This window comes from Macrotis lagotis, chromosome 1 (assembly GCF_037893015.1).
Source record: "Macrotis lagotis isolate mMagLag1 chromosome 1, bilby.v1.9.chrom.fasta, whole genome shotgun sequence".
NCBI classification, from domain to species: domain Eukaryota; kingdom Metazoa; phylum Chordata; class Mammalia; order Peramelemorphia; family Peramelidae; genus Macrotis; species Macrotis lagotis.
In genome coordinates, this window is record NC_133658.1 from 826,707,185 (window position 1) to 826,727,045 (window position 19,861).

Below are 19,861 nucleotides of genomic sequence, written 5' to 3' on the forward strand. Positions count from 1 at the left end.
GAAATGGGATTTACATTCCTCAAGATAGAAAACCTGTGTAGAGGAAATTATCTTGGAGCTGATATAACAGAGATACTTACAGACAGATGTGACCCTCATTAATAATGACAATGTCTTACATCACATAATAAGTTAAAATAGTCAATCATATCTGTTTGGAAATGGTTCTAGACCTTTGGCTTGACCCTTAATTCTCTTAAACTAACAGGAAGAATAGAAACTAGAATCCTGAAAGGTGATCTTAAGTCCAAGTAGCATTGATTGACTTGTGTATGGCAAAGCCACATATATAAATTTCAGGTCCAGAGTAGGCTACCATGCCATTTTACTGGATTGATAAGTTAACTGGACAAAGGTGGAATGTATCCTGTCCATCTTAGCCAAGAATCAGACATCATACTGAATCCATTTTTTCTGTAACAGGAAGACCCAATAGATACCTGACTCTGAGACTCTTCATAGATGAAAAGGTGCTACTGCTTAAAAAACCATTCAATACCTCTTGGTCTCTTTTGACTCCTTGGGAGGTGTTTGATCTTGACTTTTTCTCTTTCCCACAATGTTTCTGCAAAATTAGAAATACAACATGATCTTTCTTCCCAGTTCTCTCCTCTTCCTCACTCTTCTTGAGAATCTCCATAGACACATCCATGTCAAAGAAGTCTTTAGCAACTGCTTCTATGATGCCTTGACCAGGAGAAAAATACAATCATGAGAGATGGCTGATGCTAATTCAGGTAAAGTCTACTATATACAAGGAACTGCCTGAAATGTTAGAAGACAGAGAAAAGGAAGAACAAGGGGATACTGTGTTCACACAAGTAAATAAAAGGGACAGGAGCAACAACTGGTCTTATGATTTCATTGAAGTAGGGAGCTTCCAGTTATGCAAACTCCCTCCACCAATGTAGGCTTGTATCTATTCTGCACCTTAGTCTTAGACAACTGCCTAGAATACTGAGAGGCCAAGTAAATGTCAAAGTCAACATTTGAGCACAAGACTTCCTAGCTCTGAAAAATATACAAAATAATATCAAAAGGAAAAGGGTGCTAACAACTAGGGAAGAGGGGAGAACTAGTTACCATTGTTTGTAGAAGGTAGCACCTAAATTGTACTTCCTGAGATTATTGAAATTATTATTTATAATACTAATAATAATGATGATGAATTTTTTAGTACTTTAAGGTTTTTATAATACTATCTATTTATAATTTTATCTCATTTACAATTTATCTCAATTTATAATACTATTTCATTTGTTTCTTACAACAACCCTGGGAAGTAGGTGCTATTATTATCTTCATATTACAGTTGAGAAAACTGAAACAGAAAGAGGTTAAGGGACTTTCTCAAGGTCACACAGCTAGTAGGTGACTGATGCTGGATTTGTACTCAGCTTCTTAACTCTAGGGCCCTGTATTCTCTCCACTGTGTAACCCCAGTGCCAAAAGGAAATTACATCAAACAAACTGGAAAGATAGGAGGCAATCAGACTGGGGAGGTCTTCAAATGCCAGGCTGATGATTTTTGTAATTTTTTTATACTACAGGCAATTTGAGAACTCATCAGTATTTGGAAGGGGAAGAAGAAAAAGATCTACATTTTAAGAATATATATTTCATATCTGTGAGGAGGCTGAATTTGAGATGAATGGGTTTTTTGGGGAGAAGAAGGGAAGCAAAGAGACTCATTAAGAGGCCACTGAACAATGAGAATTTGACATGCTCTTTTCTCCCAGTCCTCTCCTCTTCCACACTTTTCTTGAGAATCTCTCCATAGTTATATAAGTGAGAGATAATAAAGATCTGATGCCAAAACAAATCATGAAATAATAAAGTCACAACTCTCCAGAATTCATAAATCAGATCCAGCATTCAGACAGGACTCCCCTACCAATCAAGAGGAACAACTGATCAATCAGCAACCATGTATTGATTTCATGCTAAGGTCAGAGCAGGCATGGAGGTTGTGCTCTGTTCCCTCAGGAGACTCATTAAGAGTCAGACAAATGGACAAGACTGCTGAATGTTCATGCTCAGGGGACATGGTTGGGGGAGCGAAGGGGAGAAACCACAAACAGACCCTCTTCAATCTGCTTTGTTGAAGTTTCAGGTCTTGACCTGTCACTGTGTTTCCAAAGGTTTATTGGATCACATGGTTTTTGTCTTAGACTCTCTGACTCTCCATTACATTCTTTGTTAATACTAGAGTTTAAAGCAATCTTACAAAGAGGCTCCAAAAATTCATATAACTATTTTTTACCACCCCTTAGAATTTTTTCAGTAAAATAATGAGTCCCTAGGTTGCACTTTTATCAAAATTCTTACTTGCCTGTAGTCTAATTTCTTTCAGATTTGAAACTGTGGATCAGAATAATGTTCACAGTTGGTCTGAATCTCACACTTGAAGCACTGTACTTCAAAGTTGACTCTGATGCAGAAAGAGCCTTTAATCATATGTTGAGAACTTAAGATGGTTTTATCATTCAACATCTAATATCCTATATCAGAATTTTAAAAAATTATGATATGGTATTTATTCTTTCAAAACAAGAACCAAGCAACAGCTAGGTGATGCAGTGTATAGAGCACTGGTCTTGAAATTAGGAGTACCTGAGTTCAAATCCAGACTCAAACACTTACTAATTACCTTGCTGTGTGACCTTGGGACTCTTTTGCCTTAAATAAAAAAATTAAAAAAAACAAGAACCAGAGGTATAAAATCCAAGGACAAAATGAAGTTATTCCACCTTTTGACACTAGAGAAACTTTAATTAAATGCATATTTATTTATGGGAGAGAAGAGGTGGTTCCTGAGAAGTGCTCTATAAAATTTGGAGATATCACTAATCAGAGACATGAGCAAAGAGAAAAATAGAAGGATGAAAACAGATGGCAATCTCCCAAAGAATATGATTAACAAGGTTTGGAAGATGATAAAGTTAGATTACCACTATGTCAATGATAAGGGATATTTCCTGATTTGAGAGGCACTCAACAATTCTTTTTTTAGGTTTTTGCAAGGCAATAGGGTTAAGTGGCTTGCTCAAGGCCACACAACTGGGTAATTATTAAGTGTCTGAGGCCGGATTTGAACTCAGGTTCAAATTTGACTCCAGGGCCGGCACTCTATGCACTGCACCACCTAGCTGCCCCTCAACAATTCTTTTTAAAAATTTTTATTTACTTAATTTTAAATTTATGGACTAAAACAAGCATGTCCATAACATAGTATAATAAAAATGATGATTGCACATGAAACTGCAAATCTCTTATGAACAACTTGCTTTTCCTTTTAATTATATAATAAAGTTATCATGCAAAAATTTCTCCCCTCTCCACCCCCTCCAAGGATTCAATTCTCAAAGAATAGTCACCCTGAACTCCTACCTGGGACAATGTGGCACAGACCTCTTCTATCAGAGTAGTAATGAAGAAGCATTGTCCCATCTGTCCTTTTCTCCACTCTAAATGATGGTGCATTCATTTCCTAAGTGAAAAAAAAAAAAACACATTTTCCTCCATCAACCTAATCTTGTCTAAATCACCTTTTGAATCATTTCTAATTATATCATATAGTAGAATAGTCCTAAAATCCTACTTCTATGGATCATTGCAATCTCTGATAACACTCCTGTGCCTGTGATTTTAGGTCAGTGATACACCAGGAATTCTTAACTTGATCTCTCAATGTTCTTGGTACAATAAGCCATAACAAGTCCCTAATCAGAATATAGTACTGTCCTGGCCTCGGAGAATGAGAATATGTCTAGAAGAGTCCTGAACGAGAACCCATTTGATAGTAACTCCTTTTTCACATGGAAAATTCAACTCAGGGCTACAGCAATATTGTAATGCAAGAATAATGAGAGAAAGTTGAGGGGTGTGTGTGTGTGTGTGTGTGTGTGTGTGTGTGTGTGTGTGTGTGTGTGTGTGTGTTTCAGTCTGTATTCTGATACTATCAGCTCTGTCTCAGATCACATTCTTTATCATAAGTCCATCATAGAAGTTACTTCCATTATTTTTCCTCAGTTGTTGCTGCTGATTGCAATTCCCTCCATCCATTCCTCCCCATTTCCATATATTATATTGTCTCTCTCCTTTCACTCTGTCCCTCTTCTAAAATGCGCGGTAGGGTAGCTGAGTGGTACAGCTGTCAGAACACTGGCCCTGGAGTCAAGAGGTTCCAAGCCACATACCACCCCAGAGACCCAGCAACCACCCAGCACCATGGTCCCCAACAGGCCACCCAATCCCAGCACTTTGCAAAGAGTAAAAAAAGAAAATGTATTATATATGACTGTTCTCTCCTATGATCTACCCTCTCCTCTATCACCCACATCCTCCCCTTCCCCCATCCCCCTTCTCTCCTTTTTACTCTAGATGTCTATACTCTATTGAGTGTATATGTTGTTTCCTCTGTGAGCTGTTCCCTCATTCCTCCTTGCCTTCCCCCCACTCATTGTTTTTTTTTTTTTAGGTTTTTGCAAGGCAAATGGGGTTAAGTGGCTTGCCCAAGGCCACACAGCTAGGTAATTATTAAGTGTCTGAGACCAGATTTGAACCCAGGTACTCCTGACTCCAAGGCCGGTGCTTTTATCCACTACGCCACCTAGCCACCCCTCCCCCACTCATTGTAAAAAAATATCTTTATATGAAATATCTTAGCCTATTCCACATCTCTTTTCTCTTTCCCCAGTACATTTTCCTTTTAGCCATTGACTCCATTTTTACAATATAACTTCAAATTCAGCTCTCTCCTGTGCTTCATCTATAAAAGCTCCTTCTACCTGCTGTATTAAATGAGAAGGTTCATGAGTATTATCAGTATCATTTTTCTATGCAGGAATACATGCAGTTCAACATCATTAAGTCCCTCATAATTTGCCCTTCTCCTCCACTCCCTATGCTTCACCTAAATCCTGTCCTTGAAGGTCAAGCCTTCTGTTCAGCTCTGGTCGTTTCAACAGGAACATTTGAAATTCCCTTGTTTCACTGAAAATCCATCTTTTCCCCTGGAAGAGGGCATTCAGTTTTGCTGGGTAGTTGACTCTTGGTTGCATTACAAGCTCTTTTGCCTTCCGGAATATTATATTCCAAGCTCTACGGGCCCTTAATGTAGTTTCTGCTAACTCCTGTGTGATCTTGACTGCAGCTCCATGATATTTGAATTGTGTCCTTCTGGCTGCTTGTAATATTTGCTCTTTGACTTGGGAGTTCTTCAACTTAGCTATAATATTCCTGGGTTGGTTTTTCTTTTTGGATCTCTTTCCAGGGAAGATTGGTGGAGTCTCTCAATTTCTATTTTGCCCTCTACTTCTAGGATATCAGGGTAATTTTCTTGTAGGAATGCTTTAAAAATGAGGTCAAGGCTCTTTTCCTGATCATGACTTTAAGGTATCCCAACATTTTTTTAAATTATCTTTCCTGAATCTGTTTTCCAGATCAGTTGCTTTTTTCAATGAGATGTTTCATATTTTCTTCTAATTTTTCATTCTTTTGGTGCTGAAATATTGTGTCTTGATTTCTCATAAAGTCATCAGATCCTTTAGCTCTATTGTATATCTGAAGGATTTGTTTTCCTCAGAGAGCTTTCTTATCTCCTTTTCCATCTGGCCAACTTTGCTTTTTAAAGCATTCTTCTCCTCAATAACTCTTTGAACTATTTTATCCATTTGACCTATGCTGGTTGTTAACATGTTATTTTCTTCAGCATTTTGGGGGATCTCCTTGATTAAGCTGTTGACTTAGTTTTCATGTTTTTCCTGCATCTCTCTCCATTATTTTATTTTCAAAATCTTTTTTGAGTTCTGTCATAGCCTAAGACCAACTTCTATTTTTCTTGGAGTCTTTAGATGCAGAACCTTGTACTTCCTCATCTTCAGATTGAGTATTTTGGTCCTCCTTGGGATCATAGACAAAGTATTTGTCAATGATCAGGTTCCTTTTTTTCTTTTTACTCATTTCCCCAGACTGTGACTGGTTTTTGCGGTGCTTCCTGAGCTTTTGAGCTTTATTGGGACATCCCCACAAGGACCTCAGTGTGTGAGGCTCTGACTTCTCTCCTGGTCTGTGAATGACCACAAGCTCACCACTCTGCCATGGGGCCTAGAACAGGATATGGACAGAGGACAGACTTTGGAAGTCTCCCTCCACTCCCTTACCTTCAGCGGGCTGAGCAGTCAGGGTGTAGCTGCCTAGAGGCTCCTGCTTGCTGACTCCACGGGCCTGCTTCCATTTCCTGAATCTGGGTTGTGGCCACACTGAGGGCCTGGGCTTCACGCTATGCTTGGTGATCCCTGGTGCAGGTCAGGAAACCACTTCTGCTGCCTGGAGTCACAGCTCCCAGGAGCCCTGGGGCTGTTCTCAGGAGGCTGAAGTTTCTTCACTCTGGCAGGGCCACCCCTCTAACCTTGCGGAACAGAGTTTTTCCACCATTTTCCAGGTTACCTTTGGCTGGAGAACTGTCTCATTAGATCTTTCTGTGGGTTCTGTCTCTCGAAAATTTAGAGTCATAATTTTAAGATTTTTGAAATATTTTGGAGAGAGCACCTAGGAGAGGCTCTTCTGTCATCTTGACTCAGCCCCCCCCCCCAGAGGATAATTTGAATAAATTAGCAGTTAAATAAAGGATTCTGTATTTTTCCTAGAGAAACTTAAGGGGCTGGAGTTATAAAAATGTCTAGTAATTTCTATTAGACAGAAGAGGAAAAAATACTTTAAATCTAAGTTTCCAAGGGAAGATATCAAATCTTCTTTTGTTGAAAATTGTATTACTGGAAATGACCTTCCAACATACCTAGCCTGTTTAAAAAAAACCTATAAAATGTCCTTATCTTTCCAAAGATCCAATCAATAGATTTATATAGTAAGGGAGGACAAGGATAGCAAGAAAAGTCCACTCTTGAGGAAGATGCTTGCCAGATTTGCATGTCTAGCCCTAGTATTTTTACTGAGCTATAGTCAAACATCTCCAACTGTCTCTTGAACAAATGGATGTCCAATAGGCATCTCAAACTTAACATATCCAAAGTAGACATGTTGATAGATCTGTTCTACAAATCTCACTCATCCTCGACTCTTTACTCATACTCAAATTAAGTCAATAAACATTTTAAGCATCTACTATTTGTCAGATAGAGTAAAGTAGAAGACAGTACCTACCTTTGCAATCTAATGAGTGAGACAACATGCAAATAATTATGTGAAGACAATATATAGTCAGGATAAATTTGAGACAGTCTTAGCGAAAAGGCACTAGTATGAAAGTTGATAGGTACAAGATTTCTTGCAGAAGGTGGGATTTTAGCCGGAAACTGAAGGAAGTTAAGGAAACCAGGAGCTGGAGTTGAGGAAGGAGAGAATTCTAGGCACATTGATTGAGGGACATGCATCAGGAAATAGAGTGTGTTGTAATATTTGTTCTTCATTCTTGAATAAGACCATGACATCAGGGGGGAGTTAATGCTATGACAAGCAAGTGAATTGGATTTGAGTGAAGGGGTGCTGTGCTACCTGAATTGGATTTGGGGGCTTGCTATGCTAAATCACCAGCCTCATTTTCTCCTCCAAAGCTATCTGGGTCCAGTAGCCAGATATGGATTAGGATGACTGGAGACAGTCCTGGATATGAGGGAATGAGGGTTAAGTGACTTGCTCAAGGTCACATTGCTAGAAAGTGACAAGTGTTTGAGGCTGTATTTGAACTCATGTCCTCCTGACTCAAAGGTCAATACTCTATCCACTGCATCACATACTATAGCAAAGAAGCCAGTATCACTGGATTGTAGAGTATGTGAAGGGGAATAAAGGTATAGGAAAACTAAGAAGGTAGAAGATCAAAGTTATGAAGAGCTTAAAAATCAAATATGGGATTTGATATTTGATTCTGGAGACAAGAGGGATCTACTGGAATTTATTACTTTTGTTGTTTGGTCATTTCTGACTCTCCATGACCTCATTTGGAGTTTTCTTGGCAAAGATACTAGATTGGTTTGCCATTTCCTTCTCCAGCCCATTTTACAGATGAGGAAACTGAGGCAAACAGAATAAAGTGACACTTTTGAACTCACAAAGATGAGTCTTCCTGACTTCAGGTCCAGCACTCTATGCACTGTACCACCTAGTTGCCCCTGATTTATTAACTGAGGTGCGGGTAATATGATCAGATTCAAGAAAACAATTTAGAGGCAGCTAGATGGCAGAGCAGATAGAGCCCCAGCCCTGGAGTCAGGAGGTTCTGAGTTCAAATCTGACCTTAGACACTTAATAATTGCCTAGCTGTATGACCTTGGGCAACTCACAACCTCATTGCCTTGCAAAAGCAGCAAAAATAAAAAGAACTCAATTTAATAGCTCATTTTTCATGTATAATCTGTTTCCAAAGTTTGACATTTCTACCTTCATAATATTTCTATATCCTTTACTCCATTCACATAGTGACCACCATGTTGTAGACTCATCCTTTCTCATCTAGACTAGAGCAATTTTCTGGCTGAACTTGCTACTTTAAGATTCAAACCAAATTTCTCCTTTCCCAGGAGGCCCTTTTTGGTTTCCCTCAATAACTAATGCTTACTCTCTTAAAATTATCTTCTTTTTACTCTGTATTTAGCCTCAATATTTTGAGTTATTTATATGTTATCTTCTCCATTACAGTGTGTATTCCTAGAAGGTGAGAACTTTTTGTTTATTTCGTCTTTCTTTATATCCATGAGAATAGCACAATGTTTGGAGTATCCTAAGCCTTTAATAAATGCTTACAGATAGGCTAATTGTTCTCCTTATCTCACTTTGATTCAATTCATTTAAGTCTTCCTAAGATTTTGTTTTGTTTTGTTTTGTTTTTAGTTTTTTTGCAAGGCAAATGGAGTTAAGTGGCTTGCCCAAGGCCACACAGCTAGGTAATTATTAAATGTCTGAGACCTATTTGAACCCAGGTACTCCTGACTCCAAGGCCAGTGCTTTATCCACTGCACCACCTAGCCACCCCCTTCCTAAGATCTTTAATATTCTTCTTATTCATCATATCTTTTGGCATATGGATATTCTAATACTTTTATGTACGACAGCTTGATCAGTTTCCAGTCCTATATTTCTAACTTCTCAAGCAGTGCTAAGTATCTGATGTCATAGCCACAGTACTAGGTTTCAAGGGTATAAACACAAAATGATATTATCTCTACCCTCAAACAGAAGGTATTAAGTATTTATTAATAACTTCCATGTGACAGGCCCCACTCCTGAAACATGGCCTTTTCATGGTTGAAGTCTTATTTACTTCAATGAAACTAAGAGCAAGGCCATTCAAGATTATTAAGATAGATAGTTCAGAAATGGAAGAAAACAATAGAATGGGAAAGACAAGAGATCTTTTCAAGAAAATCTGAGTTATCAAGAGAGTGTTATATGCAAACATGGACATGATAAATGACAAAAATGGTAGGGACTTACAGAAGTAGAAGAGATTAAAAAAAAGAGGTGGCAACAATAGTCATAAGAACTATACAAGAAAGATCTTAACATCACTGATAACCATAATGGTGTGATCCTAGAGAATGAAGTCAAGTGGGTTTTAGGAAGTACTGCTAATAATGTCTAGTGGAGATGACAGAATTCCAGTTGAGCTATTTAAAATTCTAAAGAATTATGCTATTATAGCGCTATACTCAGTATGACAGCAAATTTGGAAAACTCAGCAGTGGCCATTGGATTGGAAAAGTTCAGTTTATTTCTCAATCCTAAATAATGGCAGTGTCAGAGATGTTCAAAATACTGAACAACTGTTCTTATTTCACATACCAGCAAGATTATGCTTAAGTTAGCTTTCCCCAATAAGTGAATTATCAGAAGTACAGGCCTATTTTCAAAGAACCACAGGAACTAGAGACCCAAATTGCCAACATTCACTGGATTATGGAGAAAGCAAAGGAATTCCAGAAAAATGTCATCTGTTTCATTGATTACACTAAAGCCTTTTGGGGGTGGATCCTTCAGTGTGGATCACAACAAAATATGCACATCCTCAAATAATCTTATGTCCTGAGGAACCTGTATGAGGGTCAAGAAGCTATATATAGAACCAAAAATAGAATAGATAATTTGTTTAAGATTGGGAAAGGTATGTGATAAGACTGTATAATATCATTTTACTTTATTTATCTGCAGAGTAAATTAGATGAAATACCAAGCTGAATGAATCAAAAACTGGAATTAAGGTTACTAGGAGAAATATCAACAATCTTAGATATGTAGATGATACCACTCTGATGGCAGAAAATGAAGAAGACTTAAGAAGCATCTTGATGAGAAAGAGGACAGTGTAAAAGATGACTTGAAGTTTAACATTAAAAAAAACCTCAACATGCAAGTTCATGGTAACTGGTTCCATTACTTCCTGGTAAATAGAGGGAAAAGAAATGGAAGCAGTGTCAGAGTTCTTGAGCTCAAATCTGGCCTTAGACGCTTGACAATTACTAGCTATGTGACCTTGAGCAAATCACTTAACCCTGATTGCCTCCCATTTGGACTATCTCCAGTCATCCTGATTCATATCTGGCCACTGGACCCAGATGACACTGGAGAAGAAAGTGAGGTTGGTGATTTAGCACAGCACCCCCTCACTCAAATCCAATTCATGTGCATGTCATGGAATCACCTCCCTGATGTCATGGTCATCTTTGAGAATGAAGGACAAGCAGCAGCAGCAGCACCATCATCTTCACCATCTTCATCCTCATCATCTTCATCCTCATCCTCATCCTCATCATCATTCATAGGTTCAAAGATGACTGAAGATAGCAGCTACAGCCATGAAATTCAAAGAACTTTGCCCTTGAAAGGAAAGTTATGGCAAATCTGGACAGTATACTAAAAAACAGAGACATCATTTTGCCAATAAAGTTCTATATAATCAAAACTAGGATTTTTTCAGTAGTAATGTATTGCTGTAAGAATTGGTCTGTAATGATATTTGAGTGCCACAGAATCAATACTTTCAAATTGTGGTGCTGGAGAAGACTTCTGAAAGTCCCTAGGAGAGCAAGAAAATTGTAACAGTGAATACTTAAATTAATTCAGACTCTTCATTGGGAAGACAAATACTGAAGCCAAAGCTTATATAATTTGGCTATATAATGAGATTCATCAGAGAAGACCCTGATTTTGGACAAGATTAAAGGAAAAGGAGAAGAGAATGGCAGAGGATGGAATAGATACATAGTGTCATGGAAGCAATGCAATAAACTTGGGCATACTTTGGAAGATGCTAGTGGACAGAAGAGACTAGTGTGATATGGTCTACAGGGTCACAAAGAGGCAGACATGACTTAATGACTAAACAACAACTATTCTAAGCCCTTTGCAAATATATTCTTCTTCAAGACTTACAACAATTCTGTGAGGTAAGTGCAGTAACCATCCCCATTTAAAGTTGAGGAAATTGATACAGAGACAGAGATTAAATGACTTTCCCAAGGTCATGCCATAGTCACAGTCTGAAGAATGATTTGATCTTAGTTTTTTGTCATTTCTGGTCCAGTCCTCCATCCTCATTGTCATCTAACTGACTAGAGACTTTCCTTCCTTAAAATGCCTATGAGCTATGGACAAAACTAGATGTAAACACCAACATATCACCATACTCTCAGTAAATGAAGAAGGGAATGCATTTTCCTGACTTCATTCATATTAGCAGTTTAGTTGAATGCATTCTCAGTTTGGGGACTGAAAAAAAGACAGCTTTGGGTTATAAAGAGAATGAACTTCTCCATTTTACCTTTTGAAATACAGTCCTTTCTTCTTTAAAACATGAGAATGCTATGCAACTGCATACCCAGTGATCTTTAAAAACATGAATGAACTCCAAAAGGAAAGGTCCCAGAAGGGAAATTAGTTTCTTAACAGCTTGGCCAGTAATGCTGTTAGCTAATCTGAGTTGGATAGTTTCCTACACTGGCTATTGGTTCTAATAGTTTTTCTTGCCTTTTATCTGGCTACTCAACCCACTTATCATCCTGTTCCAGGCCCATGTCCCTAAAGAAAGAATTCAAACTCCCCCTCAAACCTGACTACACTCTTGTCTTTGTTCCTTCTGTAAGCTCTCCCAATGTTTACTTGCAAATCCAAATCAGTTCTAGGGGAAGAGCTTTTCCCTCATCAGAAATCTGCCTTCTTCCAGTTTTCCCTTTTTGAATTTTTGATATCCAGTTTAAAAAGACCTTAATTCTTTTCTATTCTTTACCAACCTAAGAAAGACTACTTAATTCTTGACATGATTTATTGAACATTGTGACAGTAGGAGGAGGGCAGGGAGCTCACTCTCTGCAGATGTGTTCTGGTCAGCTATCAAAATGGTGGTACTTGCTTCTTGTCAAAACATCAAACCCCAAACTATACCTGATAAGAGAGAGCAAGGTAACTGTGGAGAGCATCTAAGTTTTCAATAAACTCCATCAGATTTCCTCCCAGGGTGCGCAACATCCTGTCATAGCCAGACATCTTGCAAAACTTAAAAAAGTATTCTCCAAACATCTTCAAAATGGCTTCCATGGAGACACCTGCATGGATAAAAGTACCAATCAAGTTATCAATGAGAAGTGTTAACTTTATTGGATTAAACCAATTTTAGTGAGGGCCTTGGACACCACTGTTTAAGACCTGTATTTGACTTTCCTAGGAGGAACATTTATGTCCCTGGGGAAGGGAAATATTTTAAAATTTTGTAATTCATTTCTCTATCAGAATGGTCGCAATTATGTAAGAAATGTTGCCAGCACAATCATATTTTCAAAAATAATTTAGTTTTTACCATCCCACTTAGCAAACACCAACAAACATGAACATTTCCATTTGCAAAGAACAAAAAAGAAGATTGTTCATGAAACCATTATATCTTTATTACACACAGATTGTTTTCTTAAGTATGTACTAAATTCAGCACATTATTCTTAAACTACCTTACTTGTCTGAGTTTCCCACTAAATATCCTATTCTGTTATGTACATTTAAAAATTCTCCCATCTTATCTTGCCTTATTTTCCCCTTTCCCCTAACAACAATTCTAGACATTAGTCTTGTTCAAATATATCGCTCATTTTGCACCTCCTCTTCATCATCCATCTCTTTGTCAATTTGTGGGAAATGTTTACCCAGTGGTCCACTGGAGTCAGTATTAGTCATTGCACTGACCTACCCATATAACTATTAGATATACACTCAGAAATCAAACAGAAAGAGAAAAGAGCTATATGTACAAAAATATTTTTGGCAACACATTTTATTTTAACAAAGAATTAGTAATTAAAGAGGTGTACCAATTCTGGGAATGATTGAACAAGTTATCCTGAATAAATGTAATGGGATGCTATTGTACTATAAATAGGAAACCTGGAAAGATTTGCATGAGCTAATTTCAAATTTAAGTGAACAGAACTAGGAAAATGATTTTTGCAGTGACTACAATAATGTAAAGAAAAACAATTTTAAAAGATTTAGGAACTCCATTCAAATAAAAAGTCAATCATGCCTCCAGAAAGCTAAAGAATGCTTCATAGAACTTAGGGTGCAGAATAAGATTTATTTTTCAAGATGGACAATGCAGGAATTTCTTTATTTGACTCTGTATATTTGTTACAAAGGTTTTCTTTTTTCCTTTTGTTTTTTTTGTTGTTGTTCATAGGGGTAGTGGAAGAGAAAGAAATTAAATGCTTGTTAAAATTATAATTTGTAAGATTGTATTTATTCATTTAGTGAAGTTTTCAGGTGTAGTTCCAGATTGATTCCCAGAGTATCTAGAAATAAATATCTTCTCAGTACCTTAATAGCTGTAAGAGTCATAGGAAAAAGTTAAAATAATAATGGGTCTATGGGAAGTTTTGTCTTAGGACAAATGATTTTAGGAAAAGTCGAAAAGATGAAGGACAGAGGACTATACTGGAGGAAAAAGGAAGAAGAAGGGGAGGGGAATCACTATTACATAAATAAGTTGAAGTTATTATAGTCCCAACAGGTAGGAAAAATATGCATACCATGAAGCATACTTTCATCTGAACAGGATAAAGAAAGATTGAATACAATTATGCTATCATAATCACAGACACACTACTTAAGATAAAGCTATGATATATATAAACATAAACACAAGATGAGATAAGCAGAGAAACGTTCTTGTTTTAAAGGTTATGGATAACAAATCAATATCACTACTCTATATGTGGGTGATTCCCTAATAGCATAGTTTCTAAATACTTAAAGAAAAAAATTAATCAAATTGAAGAGAGAAGTCAAATTACAGTAATGCAAAACCTTAATATAACCTCTGTAAGACCTAGATAATTCTAATCAAAATATCAATAAGAAATAAGTTAGGGGCTTTGATAGAATTATAGAAAAATAAAAGATGATAGATCTCTGACATTGATGAATGGACATAGAAATCAGTTTTAGCACCCTTTCTTACAAAAACTTACTATGTATTAGAGCACAAAGGAAAAGTAAAAAAGCTGAAGGACAGGGGACAGATCTCACCAAAAATGTGGAAAAACAGAAATATTGATTACATCAATTACAAGGCAATTAAAAATTATATTCTATAAAGGGCCTTTAAATAATGAATTAAAAGTAATTAGAAATTAAATTACATAATACTTAAAAATTGATAGGTCAAAAAACAAATTATGCAGACAACAGAAAAATTCATCAAGGAAAGTAACAATAATGAGACAACATCAAAACTCACGGGACATACCTAAAGCAGTTTTGAGGGTAAAAATATATTTTGAAACACTTTCTCCAACCAAAAAAAAAGAACAATCCAGTATATAATTAAGAAAATCTAAACAACAAACTTCTTAAAACCCAACTAAAGAACAAAGTAGAAATTCTAAAAATTAAAAAAGTCATAAAATCGAAAGCAAAAAACCACACTGATTTGATAAATAAAGCTAGAAACTTTTAAAACAAATTAATAAAATAGATAAACAGCTAATCTGATTCTTAAAAGAGATAGAAAAATGAAGTTCTCTCAACTGAAGATGAAATAGAGGAGATTACTGGAAACTAATTTACCTGATTAAAGTTAGTTGAACAGATTAAGTACATAATATATAGAAGCAAACAAATACAGTTTTAGGGTTTGAGTAAACCCAAAGATCCTAACTTGCCTAGGTTCTGGATAGTGGACAATGCTCTCTAGATTTCCCAGTCACCAATGTTGTGAAACAAGGATGTGTCCTTGCTCCTGTGCTTTTCAGCATGATGTTTTCAGTCATGTTATCAAATGCCTTCACTGAGGATGAAAATGGCCTCAAGGTCAGCTACCATACTGATAGCAAATTCTTCAATTTGAAAAGGCTACAAGCCAAGACCAAAGTAGAGGGATGCATGATCTTGGTGCATGATCTTCTGTTTGCAGATGATTGTGCACTTAATGCTGCCTCTGAGATGCAACTAAGTATGGATCCATTTTCTCTTGCCTGTGCTCATTTTGGTCTAACAACTAACATCAAAGAAAGCACAGGTGCTCTATCAGTCAACACCAAACCATCCATATGTGGAACCATAGATTACAGCACATGGAGTTCACTTACCTTGGCAGTGTCCTTTGCAAGGAGGTACACATTGACAATGAGGTTGACATTCACATAGCTCAGTATTTGGGAGGCTCCAAAAGAAAGTATGGGAGAGAAGAGGTATTAGACTATCAAACTGAAGGTCTATTGAGCTATTGTGCTTACCTCATTTCTATATACCTATGAAACCTGGACAGTCTACCAGCACCATGTCAGGAAACAGAATCACTGTCACTTAAATTGTCTTTGAAAGATTCTAAAGATCAACTGGCAGAAGATCAGACACTGAGGTCCTTTCTCCAGCTAAACTGCCTAGCATTCCAACATTACTACAGAGAGTGAAACTAGAATGGGTTGGACATGTTAGAATGCCGGAAGTACGCTCATAAAAAGACTATTTTGTGGAGAACTCACACAGAGTAAGATCTCACAAGGGGGTCATAAGAAGCAATACTGAGACACCCTGAAGGTCTCTCTTCACAAGTTTGGAATTGATTGTGTAGCATGGGAGACATTGGCACAGGACCACCCAGCATGGCATGCCTTTATCAGTGAGGGTGCTGTGCTGTATGGGCAAGGCAGAATTGAAGCAGCTCAAAGGAAACATGACACACTTAAGTTCAAAGTATTCAGCTCAGGTGTTCACATGAATTATTTGTGCCCAACCTGTGGTAGAGCCTTCTGAACTTTTACTGGGCTGATCATAGTCGGACACACTGTAATTTGTCTCAGGCATAGTGATATCATTTTGGTCTTCTTTGATAATGAAGGACAAGAACTAACCAATCAAATATTGGGGGGAAGATTCACCATTTGAAAAAGCTTGCTAGGAAAACTGGGCATTTTAGTACATCCTCTACTTGGGTGTCAAAGTGATTTTTCTAAATTGCAAGTCTAATCATATCAGAGTACAACACACACACATACACACACACACAAACACTCACATTCATACACACAGAGGCTAAAATTCAATGGGTCCTTATCACCTACAGGATAAAAATAAAATTTGATGTTTGAAAATCAAAGCCTTTTACAACCTATCTCCCCTCTTACCTTTTCCATTTTCTTATATCTTATACTCTCTACCTACTGTTTGTCCCAGTCACACTGTCCTCCTTGCTTTTCCTTGAAGAAGGCACTCTATTCTTTTTACCCCAGACATATTCATTTACTACCCTTTATGATTGGAATACTCTTCTATCTCACCTCTGTCTCTTGCTTCCTTCAAAACCCTGGTGAGAAGCACAAAGGAACTTCTGGTTAAGATGGCAGAAAGAATTAGGCCAGTGATAAGCTTTCCTGGGTTTCCCTCAGAACCAATATTCATCAAAATCCAGATTTTATAGTGACAGAACACACCAAAGATCAGAGTGAAACATCTTTCAGCAAGTTCTGAGGGGGGGAGGGGGAAGGGGAGCATGCATGTGCCTAGGGTGAGAGCAGAGACCCAGTACACCTGTGGCAGACTGAGATCCTTGGCTGTGGGAGTGGAGTCTTTGGAGTTAAGACTTGGCTGCATGGTGGGCAAACTCCATCTTGGGTGCCCAGGACCCCATTCAGCTGAGTTGACTTGTCTGGACAGCCCAAAACTGATGGTGTGCCCGTGGCATTTCCCCTTAGGAGGGCCTGGCATTCCTGCACAAATAACCACACAACGAGAGAGTGGGTGGCTAACTTGCCCATAGATGGTCCATAGAAAGCCTTTGTTTTTTCCAGCCCAGGCAGCCTAGCCCAGTGATGGGGCTGCCTGATGGATAGCCCAGAGACTGCCCCAGGCATCCCCAGCATTGCAATGGCCTAGAGATTGGGCAATGGACCTTCCCAGTGAAGATAATCCAGAAAGAGTCTTTGATGTTCCTTATCAGTCTGGTCCACTGAGCAGCCCCTGGAGTTTCTAACATCAATGACCACCAGTCAGTAAGCAAGACTCTAGAGTTCTCAACACCCAAGGTCTTCAAGCAAGCGCTTCCCCCAAAATAAGACCCTTGGGAGAGGTAACAAAACTCAAAATTAATAAGAAATGTCAGAGAAAAGCAGGATTCATTGAACATTACATAGAGAGAAGGATGGATAAAACATAAGCTCAGAAAAGAACAGAAAGGGTGCTACATGTGAGGTTATGAAAGAGAATATGAACTGTTCTTCAGTCCAGAAAGACTTCTTAGAAAAGTCCAGAAAGAATTTGAAAAATCAAATGTAAAAATTGGGAAAAGAAATGCAAGAGAAATTTAACATCTTGCAACAAGAAGTGACAGAAGAAAACAAATCCTTTAAAAACACAATTGTGCAATTAGAAAATGATAACAGCTTTTTTAAGAATAGAATTGACCAAATGGAAAAAGAGATTTAAAAGCTAACTGAGAAAAATACTTCATTAAGAAATTAGATTGGTCTAATGGAAGCTAATGATTTCATGAGAAACCAAGAATCTGTTAAATAAAATCAAAAAAGAAAAACAGAAGGGGGGCGGCTAGGTGGCGCAGTGAATAGAGCACCGGACCTGGAGTCAGGAGGACTTGAATTCAAATGCAGCCTCGGACACATAATAATTACCTAGCTGTGTGGCCTTGGGCAAGCCACTTAACCCTTTGCCTTACCAAAAAAAAAACTAATAAAAAGGAATCTTAAAACGAAAACACCAAGGAATATAGCAATGAAACTCCAGAATTGTCAGATCAAGGAGAAAATCCCACAAGTAGTCAGAAAGAACAATTTAAATAATGAGGAGTCAGGATTACATAGGACCTGGATGCATCAATATTAAAGGATCGAAGGGCCTGGAATATGACATTCAGAGGGCAAGGGAGCTTAGATTAAAACTAAGAATCAACTATCCAACAAAATTGAACATATTCTTTCAGGGGAAAAGATGGATATTTAACAAAGATGGGTGACTTCTAAACTTTCCTGATAAAAAGAACAGAGATGAACAGAAAATTTGATCCTTAAACAGGAGACTCAAGAGATACTTGAAAAGATAAACAGGGGAAGACTGATATTCAATAAGATTAAACTAGTAATATCCATACCTGGAAAGAAGATTCTTATAATTCTTAAGAATCATAATTCTGTATAGAGGGAATGTACTTAGGCTGAAGGTCTAGACATAAGTTGATTCTGAGGGAATAATTTTAAAAAGTTAAAACATTTAAAAAGGTGGAAGTATAATCAGATGGGAGGAAAGGGGAGGCAGAATGGAGTGAATTACATCACATGAAAGGATGCAAAAGACCTATTGCAGCAGAGGAAAAGAAGGGAAAGAGCCAGGACTGCTTGAATCTTACTCTCAGTGGATTTGGCCTAAAGAGAGAATAACACATGTACTCAGTTGGGTTTAGAAATTTATCTTACCCTTCAAGTATTAGGAGGGGAAAAGGGGGGAAAGGGAAGAAGGGACTGATGGAAGGGAGGGAAAGAAGTGGAAAAGGGAAAGAGGGAAGGAAATGGAGGGTGGTTGATAGAACAAAACACCAATGAGGAGGAATAGAGTGAAGGGAGAAGAAAAAATGCATACAGAGGGGAGATAGAATGGAGGGTAATAAAAAATTAGTAATTATAACTGCAAATGTGAATAGAATGAATTTTTCCATAAAATGGATAGCAGAATTGATTGAAAACAAGAATCTTATAATATGCTGTTTACAAGAAATACATTTGAATGAGAGAGATATACACAGAGTAAAAGTGAAAGGTTGGAGCAGAATATATTATGCTTTAGCTGGAGAAAAAAAAATCAATCTTAGACAAAGCAACTGCAAAAATAGATCTCATTAAGAGGAATAAGGAAGGAAACTATTTCCTCCTAAAAGATATCATAAACAAGTAATTTTAATACTAAACATATATACATCAAGCAGTATAGCATCCATATCCTTAGAGAAGTTAAATGAGTTACAGGAAGGCACAGACAGCAAAACTCTACTGGTGGCGAACCTTAATCTCCCTCTCTCAGAATCAGATAAATTTAACCATAAAATAAACAAGAAGAAAATTAAGGAGGTGAATAGATTATTAGAAAAGTTAGATATAATGGACCTCTGGAGAAAATTGAATGGGGATAGAAAGGAATAAACATTTTTCTCAGCAACACATGGCACCTATATAAAAATTTAACATGTCTTAGGGCATTAAAAAACTTCATAATCAAATGCCAAAAGACAGAAATCTTAAATGCATCCTTTTCAGATCAAAATACAATAAAAATCACATGTAATAAAGGGTCATGGAGAGATAGACCTAAAATTAATTGGAAACTAAATAACCTAATTTTAAAGAATGAATTGGACAAT

The 19,861-nt window shown here is 37.3% G+C and overlaps 1 protein-coding gene across 1 annotated transcript in view; it reads right to left on the reverse strand.

Moving 5' to 3' along the window:
- The window catches only part of LOC141508501 (guanylate cyclase soluble subunit beta-2-like), a 98,617-nt gene that overhangs the window by 44,397 nt on the left and 34,359 nt on the right, over positions 1-19,861 (reverse strand). The window contains 3 exon segments of the mRNA XM_074217170.1: positions 500-687; positions 3,391-3,490; positions 12,397-12,557. Coding sequence (XP_074073271.1) covers positions 500-687; positions 3,391-3,490; positions 12,397-12,557 — 449 coding nt within the window.